The following is an 11,628-nucleotide window of genomic DNA, read 5'->3' on the forward strand; positions in this document are numbered from 1 at the left end:
TTAAATATGTTGGCTCTTGAAAGAATGATGACTAGGAGACATGTTATTTGATAAGCTAAAAAATCATAAAAATGATTCTTGAAGCAAGAAAAAGCAGCAAAGAGCAAAGCTTGCAGAAAAAAAAAATAGGCGAAAAAAAATAGAAAGAAAAAGCAAGCAGAAAAAGCCAAAAGCTCTTAAAACCAAGAGGCAAGAGCAAAAAGCCAATAACCCTTAATACCAAAAGGCAAGGGCAAATAAAAAGGATCCCAAGGCTTTGAGCATCAGTGGATAGGAGGGCCTAAAGGAATAAAATCCTGGTCTAAGCGGCTAAACCAAGCTGTCCCTAACCATGTGCTTGTGGTGTGTAGGTGTCAAGTGAAAACTTGAGACTGAGCGGTTAAAGTCAAGGTCCAAAGCAAAAAAAGAGTGTGCTTAAGAACCCTGGACACCTCTAATTGGGGACTTTAGCAAAGCTGAGTCACAATCTGAAAAGGTTCACCCAATTATGTGTCTGTGGCATTTATGTATCCGGTGGTAATACTGGAAAACAAAATGCTTAGGGCCACGGCCAAGACTCATAAAGAAGTTGTGTTCAAGAATCATCATGCTGAACTAAGAGAGTCAATAACACTATTCGAAATCTGAAGTTCCTATAGATGCCAATCATTTTGAACCTCAATGGATAAAGTGAGATGCCAAAACTATTCAAGAGGCAAAAAGCTATAAGTCCCGCTCATATGATTGAAGCTCTGCTTCATTGATAGTTTGGAATTTATAGTATATTCTATTCTTTTTATCCTATTTTGATTTTCAGTTGCTTGGGGACAAGCAACAATTTAAGTTTGGTGTTGTGATGAGCGGATAATTTATACGCTTTTTGACATTGTTTTTAGTATGTTTTTAGTAGGATCTAGTTACTTTTAGGGATGTTTTTAATAAATTTTGTGTTAAATTCACATTTCTGGACTTTACTATGAGTTTGTGTGTTTTTCTGTGATTTCAGGTATTTTCTGGCTGAAATTGAGGGACTTGAGCAGAAATTAGATTCAGAGGTTGAAAAAGGACTGCTAATGCTGTTGGATTCTGACCTCCCTGCACTCAAAGTGGATTTTATGGAGCTACAGAACTCGAAATGGCGCGCTTCCAATTGCGTTGGAAAGTAGACATCCAGGGCTTTCTAGCAATATATAATAGTCCATACTTTGGCCAAGAATAGACGACGTAAACTGGCATTCAACGCCAGCCTTCTGCCCAAATCTGGCGTCCAGCGCCAGATAAGGATCCAAAACCAGAGTTGAACGCCCAAACTGGCACTAAAACTGGCGTTCAACTCCAAGGAGGACCTCTACACGTGCCACACTTAAGCTCAGCCCAAACACACACCAAGTGGGCCCCGGAAGTGGATTTATGCATCAAATACTTACTCATGTAAACCCTAGTAGCTAGTTTATTATAAATAGGACCTCTTACTATTGTATTGACCATCTTTGGACGTCTGGTTCTTAGATCAGGGGGGCTGGCCACACGGCCATGCCTGGACCTTCACTTATGTATTTTCATACGGTAGAGTTTCTACACTCCATAGATTAAGGTGTGGAGCTCTGCTGTTCCTCAAAGATTAATGCAAAGTACTACTGTTTTCTATTCAATTCTTCTTATTTCTCTTCTAAGATATCCATTCGCACCCAAGAACGTGATGAAGGTGATGATTATGTGTGACGCTCATCATCCTTCCCCCTTATGAACGCGTGCCTGACAAACACTTCTGTTCTACATGAAATAAGCTAGAATGAATATCTCTTAGATCTCCTAACCGGAATCTTCGTGGCGTAAGCTAGAATGATGGCGGCATTCAAGAGAATCCGAAAAGTCTAAACCTTGTCTGTGGTATTCCGAGTAGGATTCAATGATTGAATGACTGTGACGAGCTTCAAACTCGCGAGTGCTGGGCGTTAGTGACAGACGCAAAAGGAGGGTGAATCCTATTCCAGCATGATCGAGAACCGACAGATGAATAGCCGTGCCGTGACAGGGTGCGTGAGCATATTATTCAGTGAGAGGAGGGGATGTAGCCACTGACAACGGTGATGCCCTTGCATAAAGCCAGCCATGGAAAGGAATGAGACTGATTGGATGAAGATAGCAGGAAAGCAGAGGTTCAGAGGAACGAAAAGCATCTCCATTCGCTTATCTGAAATTCCTACCAATGATTTACATAAGTATCTCTATCCCTATTTTATTATATAATATTCGAAAACACCATTATCACTTTATATCTGCCTGACTGAGATTTACAAGGTAACCATAGCTTGCTTCATACCAACAATCTCCGTGGGATTCGACCCTTACTCACGTAAGGTATTACTTGGACGACCCAGTGCACTTGCTGGTCAGTTGAACGGAGTTGTGTCCACACATAGAGCCACAATGAGGATTCAATACAATTATATATTGTTACTCTCACACGAGAACAGAGAACATGGAACACAATTTCGTGCATCAATTGTTAGATGAAAAGCAATTCCTTGAAAGCATGATTAGAAGAGACTTGAGTGATTAAACCCCTAAACATTGAGCGACTAGAGTGTATACACACCTAGTGAGGGTTCAATTACTCGACTCTACATTTCCACACTTCTTATCATGCATTCTTGCAAGTTGCTTCACTTTGATGAGTTGAATCAATTTTTTAGATTTTAGATGCATTGGATTATCTCCTTGCTTAGCCCTATTTGTCCATACTTGCTTGGGAACCTGATTGTTTGTTTTCACTGATGAATCCATATTTGATGATGATTTTTGGTTAGAATTGAATGGATTTTTATCACATAAACTCACACTTATTCCCTTGAATAGCATGCATTTGATCTCTCCTCCCAATTTGTGCTTGATCATGAAAATATGCTCTTTTATACTTAATTGAATTTATTTTATTCTATTTGCCTTCCATTCGATGCCTTGATGTTGTTGGTGAGTGCTTTCATGTATATAAGGTAGGAATGGATTGGAGAAAATGGAAGAAGAGCAAGCAAAGTGGAGGAAGCAAGAGAAATCAAAGAAGTGAGCTCAGAGATGTGGCCACCCAAGCAGAGCGCGTGGATTGCATCGAGCGCGTTGCGCGTCCAGCCAAGCATCGCGTAGTGTGCGTGCACACAGCTGCTTGTGCGTACGCACAGGCCTGGATTTCTCGCGAAGTGTGCGGACGCACGCATTTGTGCGTCCGCACAGGTGTCCGCACATGACTTCATTAAAATATCACGTGCCTCACGATTCGGGGGCTTTGGAGGCCCATTTCTGAAGTCTTCTAGCTCATATTGGAGGGGGAAAATGAAGACATAGAATAGCATATCATTTAGTATAGTTTAGGAGTAGTAGTAGGAAGCTTTAGTTTTAGTTTTTCTCTAAGTTTTTCATCATCTCTATTAGGGTTTATATTAGGGTTTTACATTCAAGTGCCATTTCCATTTTTGATCTTGGATTTTGCATGTTTTCATTGTAAGTATTCTCTTGTTATTACTCTTTATAGTTACATTGTTATTACTCTTTCTTCTAATTTAAGTTATAGTTCAATTTTGCTTCTCTCTTGCAATTTCAATTTCTTGTTGATGAATTTGATGTAGGATGTTGATTATATGCTTTCTTGTGTTATTCTTGTTGATTGAGTTTCATTGTTGCTTTTAGTTTCAAGTCCTTACTCATTTTCCTCATGTTTAAGCTTTTTGCCCACCAAGTGTTTGACAAAATGTCAAACATGGTTTTAGGCTAAATTTTTGGCTTTTGGCTTGGGTAAAGTGAGCAATTGGGTTCCTAGAGTTGGAATGTCCAACATTTAGTTTCAATTCTTGGGTTGTTAATTGTTCTTGTTCCCATTAACGCTAATTTATTGCTAAGGTAATTAGCAAGCAAGTTAGGATTTGTGGGTTAATGACACTTATGCTCATTTAACTTACTTTCCGATGTGAGGGTTGATCAAGTGAGAGTAATCCATCATAATTGTCATAGTTGTGGTTCCAACAAGGAAAGGACCCTTAGCTCACTCCAAGCCAAGACTCTTTTTGATGCTTTCAATCTTTCATACATTTATATGTTGATTTCTTTTATACTTTACTTGTTTATATTACATAGTCGGTTCTTTAATTTCTTAATTAGTTCAATCGTTACAATTTTGCATGTTCTTTTATTGCTTTATATGTTCATTTCTTCATTCATAACCCGTTGATCACTACAACTGGAATTGCACACTCATTGCTCTAAAGTGCTCCTAGGGAGACGACTCGGGAGTCTAATACTCTCGGTTTTAATTTGGTTTTGCTTGTGACATATCTTGTGAACATCTAATTTGGTTTGAGGGGCCAATTCGTCGGGTTAGGACTATACTTATGACACTAACCCCAATTTTGAGGAAAATTCCTACCTTTGCTCTTAGTCCCTCTACATCAAATTTTGGCGCCGTTACCGGGGAGTTCACTTTAAGTGCAATGAGTGCTACTATTTTGGTTGTTGTAAATATGTGAATATTGTGAATACTTGATTTTGGTTTGCTACTTGGCTCTAATTGTAGATACCATATTCCTCTTTAGTTAACTTTAGTAGTCTTTGATTGTTGAGTTGGTTCTTGTTTACTTATCTATTTTCGTTTCCCCTTCATAATTGCATGGTTTTATTGCCTCCTCAGGTGAATGACACGGTCACTTCCAGACCCGAGCTTGGCCACTTTTGATCCGGAAATTGAAAGAACTTTAACTCATTTAAGGCAAGCTCGGCGCTGGCTAGCTTTTGTGGATAGTGAATCGGGTTTCCTTGAGGAGCACTCCCATTCACTATCACAAACCATCCGTGACCATCATTCTCCAATCAACGAGGAGATTCTATACTCATCTGCGGGGAGTATTGAATTCTCTTTGAGTGCTCAGGTGACACCGACATGGCGGACTCACCTAGAAGAATCACCTTGAAGGAGCTGGAGCTCCTGATCTTGACTTGCAACCACTTCAAATCTTGTATCCGGCCTTAGACCCAAATTTTGAGCTCAAGTCTGGCACGATAAACTTGCTCCCCAAGTACAATGGACTGCTTGGAGAGGATCCCTTGAAGCATCTCAAGGATTTCCAAGTTGCTTGTGCAACCGCAAGAAGACATGGGGCCGACGAAGCTGCAGTGTTGGTCTTCGCCTTTCCTTTCTCTTTGGAGGGAAAAGTGAAGGAGTGGTTTTATACTCAGACGGGTGAAGTTAGGTCCAACTGGGACTTGTTGCATAAAGAGCTTTTGGATAAGTTCTACCCTCTCCAGAAAATAGACAAGTTGCGAAGAGAGATTTCTTGGATTGTGCAATAGGATGGGGAGACTTTGTATGAGTATTGGGAGAGATTCAAGAAGTTGCTAGAGGCTTGTCCTCACCATCGGATTGATGAGTTAGTTCTTATCAGTTATTTCTGTCAAGGAATGCATCACCAAGACAAGCTTCTCCTAGATGCCGCGAGTGGAGGTTCATTGACCAAGAACAAGACCGCTGCGGAAGCATGGGAAGTTATATCAGACTTGGCGAACTCCACTCAACACTCAAGGGCGAGGAGCCCACAACCGAAAGTTGTGAATGAAGTTTCTCCCTCCGGAGATGCTATTTTGACCAAGACCCTTGGTGAAATGACAATTATGTTGCGACAACTCACCCAAGGGCAACAAATTACTCAAGCTTTGATAAATGCTCCACCTCAACCTCAAAGGATTGAAGGACCACCAAGGGTATGCGGTGTTTGTGCATGTAACACTCATTACACCGATGAGTGTCCTCAGCTCCAAGAGGACACTACATTGGCGGTAGCTAACTCTTACCCACAAAAACCAAATTACAACCAAGGATCCAACCAACATGAAGGAAATCAAAACCAAGGGTGAAGGGATAACTCAAACCAAAGGTGGAACCAAGCTCCTCAAGCTCATCCCAGCCAAAACGCCCAAGTCTACTACTATCAACAACCCCAAGGTCAACCACAATACCAACAACCATATAAACAACCGTACCAACAACCCCCACAATCTCAACCTCAAGGGAAGTACCAACACCCACATAGTAGGCCTAGCCCTCCTCAAGTTAACCAAGCCCTTCCCTCTAACCAACCTCACATGAATTACACAATTCACACCTTCATACAAGAACAACGAGAGTTTCACAAGAAACAAGAAGCATATATGGCTACAATAGCCGATGCCCTTTCCCGTTTGACTCTTCCTCCTCAAACCGCACAAAACATCCAACAAGCTTCAACCTCAAGTAGTTTACCCTCCCAACCTCAACCCAACCCTCAAGTAGTATCAATGCCATTACCCTTAGGAGCGGCACTAAATTGGATAAGAATGTTGCTATACCTACAAAGTTGAGTGAGGAGACAAACAATGAAGATGTGGGAGATGAAGTGGAGGTGATGAGGGATGAAGATGAAGGTGTTGATAAAAGCAAGGAAGAACCACCTAAGGTCAAGGAGCCAAAGAGAAATACTTTGCTTGAAGAGCCTTTGCCCATTCCATTCCCAACTTTAGCCAAAAAGGCCAAGAAACAAGAAGAGCTTGACCCCACTATAGTGGAAGTTTTCAAGAAGGTTGAAGTCACCGTCCCTCTCTTCCAAGTAATTCAACAAGTGTCAAGATATGCCAAGTTCCTTAAAGATGTTTGCACTCACAAAGAAAAGCTTGGCAACCTCAACACAAGGCCGATAGATGATTCTATCTCCTCCTTACTTCCTGAAAAATGCAATGATCCCGGCCCATGTTTGGTCACTTGCTTGATTGGCGGAATTAAATTCATGGACTGTATGTGTGATCTGGGGGCGTGCGTGAGTATTATGCCACTCCCCATTTATGAAAGATTGAACTTGTCACCCTTAAAGAGGTCCGGAGCGAGGTTTGTGCTAGCCGACAAGAGTATTGTGTCCGTTGTTGGGATTGCCAAAAATGTCCTAGTCAATATTCAAGGATTGCTCTTTCCAGTTGATTTTCAAATTTTGGAGACACCTCCCATTGACTCAAACAAGCCATCATCCATACTCCTTGGAAGGCCATTCTTAAAGACAGCCCATTTCAAGCTAGATGCACATTCGGGAGTCTATTCTTTTGAGGCGGATGGCAAGTTAGTCAAGTTCACCTTGGAGGAGCCCAACAAGCCTGTTCTTCAAGCGTATTCTATTTTTGGCTACGACGTAGTTGAAGAGCAAGTCTTTGAAGATGGAAAAGAGCAAAAAGAAGAGGATGTTGCCAAGAGATCAAGTTCAAAGGATCATACTCATCACACTCAACCCAAAAGTGCCAAGGAGTTGGAGATCTTCCTCCTTGGTGAAGTTCCCAAGTGACCAATGAAGCCATGCAAGTCTAACTTAGGACTCTAAACCAAAGTGCTTGATGGAAGACACCGCACCATGGTGACATTATTCCAACTCTATCTCTTGTTTATAGTATTTTGCCTTATTTTCCTTTTTTGTGATATAATGGATAGTTTAGGTTTGATTTGATGAATTTTGAGTTGTTCAAGTTGTATTGCTTGTGGACTGTGAATTTGTGCTTATTTGAATGGTTTGGGGTTGGTATGTTGATATGCTAACGGTAGGAACCTTAGTTTTGAAGAGAAAAAATTTTTCTGAAATAGGGCATCTGTGCGTCCGCACCCACCTGTGTGCCCGCACAACCCTAAATTTTTCGCCATCTGTGCGGACGCACCAGCCTGTGCGTCCGCACGAGCTTTGCTTTGCCCTTTGGTCGTAGCACCAACACAGCCTGTGCGTGGGTGCTGCCAGTTTTCCTTACCCTGAGCGAGCGCTCATCCGCGTGCGACCGCACGCACTCCCTTTCATGCTCCATCTGTGCGGCCGCACAGACATGTGCATCCGCACGCAACTTGATAGCCCCTCTAGTGGCAGCGAGGGAACAGCTTGTGCGTGGGAACAACCTCCCCCATTCCCAACCTCTGTGCGTGCGCACGGACCTGTGTGCGGACGCACGCGAGCCTTTGTCCTCAAGCTAAAAAAAAACTCTATCTGTGTGGCTGCACGTGTTTGTGCGTCCGCACGTTCTTCTGCAACCCCTCTGGTCGAATCGATCGCACGCTGTGTGCGTTCGCACCCTTCTAAGTTTTCGTCTCTGTGCGTCCGCACAGGACGCGTTCTGGGCAATATCAGGGCAACTTGCCCTGTTGTGAGACAGCTTTCTCTTCTCCTTTTCTTCTTCATAGCTGCCCTTTCTCCCTCTTCTCTGTCCAGCCCCACCAGTCTTGGCCGCCGCCGCCGCCAGCCCACCGCCGGCGACCACTCTCCCTCTCTCTTTCTCTTTTCTTCTCTTCTCTTCTCTCTTTTCCTTCTTCCTTTCCTTCTCTTTTCTATATACACCACCGGTGAGTTCTCTCTTCCGGTGCTTTCTTTTTCCGGCGAACCCAACCGCCGTGATTTCACGGTGGCTATAAGAAGTGCCATTGTTTCCCACCTCATTCTTGTCTTCTCAACCTTTATATCTAAGGTTCTTGTTTTTCCTTTCTCTTTATGTTAATATTTTTGTGATTGTTTCCATTCCTTTCTTATTGTTTAGATTTAATTAGTTGCTTTCTTTTGCAAAGTATTGTTGTTTGATTGTTGGGAACGGTTATGATCAAATTTGAGCTTAATTGTGATGAACTTGCACATTGCATACCACATGTTCGATAAAATGTCTCAATGAACACTTTGTTTGATTCATATGACTTGGCCATCATATGTGTTCAATTTATCTCTTGTTAGGCATATTGTATGAATTACGCAACTTCTATTATGACTTTTGATGGTTGTTAAGTAAATCCACCGATGCATTTCCTTGTTTGTTCATGTGCAATTCTTGGTTACAAATGCATTGTGTTGTATGAATTCATTTGTCATTGTTTATCAAAATTTTTGATTCGGTAATCACTATACAATGGTTCAACTTTAGTTAATGTCTTGATCAAACATCTTTTGCACTCAAATTAAGACCATTGTATGTGTGATTCCCCCTTCTTGAGAATGAAAAATTACCAAATCCTTTTCGGTGTTTGCTTGAAGCTTTGAGTTGTGAATTGCCCTAAGGATGTGATTGCCGTGATGTCCGGCCGGTGTGTGTATTCCAACCGCGTGCATCATTGGAATACATACACCGTGTTTTTGTAAATCACACCACTTATATAAGCTTCTTTTAATCTTATTAGTGCTTCCTCAATGATTTTTACTTTAATGTTGCCTGGTGAGCGGATATTTTATACGCTTTTTGAGGGTATTTTCATTATAGTTTTAGTAGGATTTAGCTACTTTTTAGTATAATTTTATTAGTTTTTATGCAAAAATCACCTTTCTGGACTTTACTATGAGTTTGTGTGTTTTTCTGTGATTTCAAATATTTTCTAGCTGAAATTGAGGGATCTGATCTTTAATCTGATTCACAGGCTGAAAAAGGACTGCAGATGCTGTTGGATTCTGACCCTGCTTCACGCGAAACGGATTTTCTCGAGCTACAGAAACCCAATTGGCGCGCTGTCAAATGCGTTGGAAAGTAGACATCCAGGGCTTTCCAGCATTATATAATAGTTCATCCTTGGCCTGAGTTTTGATGACGTAAACTGGCATTGAACGCCAGTTTTCTGTCCTATTCTGAAGTTAAACGCCAAAAACAAGTTACAAACCAGAGTTAAACGCCACAAACAAGATGCAACCTGGCATTTAACTCCAAAAGAAGCCTCTACACGTGTAAAGCTCAATGCTCAGCCCAAACACACACTAAGTGGGCCCCAGAAGTGGATTTCCGCACTATCCATCTTAGTTTACTCATTTTCTGTAAACCCTAGCTACTAGTTTAGTATAAATACTACTTTTAGAGACTAACTATGCACCTCATGACATTTTACACATTTCATATTGTATTTTTGATGGCATGAGTCTCTAAACCCCATGGTTGGGGGTGAGGAGCTCTGCTGTGTTTCGATGAATTAATGCAATTACTACAGTTTTCCATTCAATCACGCTTGTCTCTATTCTAAGATACTCACTCGCACTTCACCCTGATGAATGTGATGATCCGTGACACTCATCACCATTCTCAACTTATGAACGCGTACCTGACAACCACTTCCGTTCTACATGAAAACAAGCTTGAATGTATATCTCTTAGCCTCTTGGTTCATGATCAGAGTCTTCGTGGTATAGGCTAGGACTATTGGCGGCCATTCCTGAGATCCAAAAAGTCTAAACCTTGTCTGTGGTATTCCGAGTAGGATCTGGGATGGGATGACTGTGACGAGCTTCAAACTCACGAGTGCTGGGCGTAATGACAGACGCAAAAGGATCATTGGATCCTATTCCAACATGAGTGAGAACTGACAGATGATTAACCGTGCGATGATAGCACACTTGGACCATTTTCACAGAGAGGACGGATGGTAGCTATTGATAACGGTGATCCACCAACATACAGCTTTCCATGGAAGGAGCCTTGCGTGCGTGAAGAAGAAGACAGTAGGAAAGCAGAGATTTGGAAGACAGAGCATCTCCAAATCCTCAATCTGTTCTCCATTACTGCATAACAAGTATTATTTAATTTATGCTATTTATTCTTCATAAACCCAATCATTTTTATTACTAATTTCCTGACTAAGAATTATAAAGTAACCATAGCTTCCTTCAAGCCAACAATCTCCGTGGGATCGACCCTTACTCACCTAAGGTATTACTTGGACGACCCAGTGCACTTGCTGGTTAGTTGTTCGGAATTGCAAAAGTGTGATTGTGATTTTGTGCACCAAGTTTTTGGTGCCGTTGCTGGGGATTGTTCGAGTTTGGACAACTAACAGTTTATTTTGTTGCTTAGATTAGGAAAAATTTTTCTTTTTGGTTTAGAGTCTTCTATTATTATTTTTGGTTGAAATTCTTTTCAAAAATCCTTATTTTCTTTTTCAAATTTTTTTTTGAAAATTTTTAAAAACTAATAATTGAATTTTTCTGTTTGTTTCCTTTGTTTTGATCTAAAAATGTAAGTTTGGTGTCATTTTTACTGTTTTTCTCTTTCTTCATTAAATTCAAAAATATCTTTTCTCTTTATTTTAATTAATTTTCAAATTTTCCTTTAGAAATTCAGATTTTTATTTTAAAACTTTTTATTCTATCTTATCTTAGTTTTGAAATTTCAAAATTCAAAATCTTTTTCAAAAATCATATCCAAAGTTTTTCAAATCTTCTTAATTAAGTAACTATTTTAGTTTTCAAGTTTGTTTTTCTTACTTTTCGAAATCTATATTTAATTTCTGATTAATTTGTGTATTTTTTATTTATTTATTCGTTTTTTTTATAAAAAAAATAAAAAATATATTTTATTTGTAATTCATATCAATTCCCTTTTCTCCACCATGGACTTAAGTGGAAATGAACAGTCCAGAAGGACTCTGGGGTCATATGCTAACCCTATTAGTGCTGCATATGGGAGTAGCATCTATATACCTCCCATCAAAGCAAGCAGTTTTGAGCTAAATCCTCAGCTCATTGTTATGGTGCAGTAAAATTGCCAGTATTCCGGTCTTCCACAGGAAGAACCTATTGAGTTTCTGGCACAGTTCTTGCAAATTACTGACACAGTGCGTGACAAGGAGGTAGATCAGGATGTATATAGGTT

The 11,628-nt window shown here is 40.6% G+C and overlaps 1 protein-coding gene and 1 non-coding gene across 2 annotated transcripts; one reads left to right on the top strand and one right to left on the bottom strand.

Annotated features, from left to right (window-relative positions):
- Nucleotides 1-4,661: 4,661 nt before the first annotated feature.
- LOC148568483 (uncharacterized) lies at nucleotides 4,662-7,325 on the top strand. The gene is made up of 4 exons (XM_088484710.1): nucleotides 4,662-4,895; nucleotides 5,044-5,211; nucleotides 5,317-5,799; nucleotides 6,357-7,325. The coding sequence occupies exons 1-4, from the start codon at nucleotides 4,662-4,664 to the stop codon at nucleotides 7,323-7,325; spliced, it is 1,854 nt and encodes a 617-aa protein (XP_088340836.1).
- Nucleotides 5,281-5,387, bottom strand: LOC148568484 (small nucleolar RNA R71). The gene has a single exon (XR_015883051.1). It is a non-coding gene; the product is annotated as a small nucleolar RNA R71 (small nucleolar RNA).
- Nucleotides 7,326-11,628: the final 4,303 nt, after the last annotated feature.

The sequence above is a fragment of the Arachis ipaensis genome, chromosome B4, assembly GCF_059453495.1.
Source record: "Arachis ipaensis isolate K30076 ecotype BB chromosome B4, ASM5945349v1, whole genome shotgun sequence".
Taxonomy (NCBI): domain Eukaryota; kingdom Viridiplantae; phylum Streptophyta; class Magnoliopsida; order Fabales; family Fabaceae; genus Arachis; species Arachis ipaensis.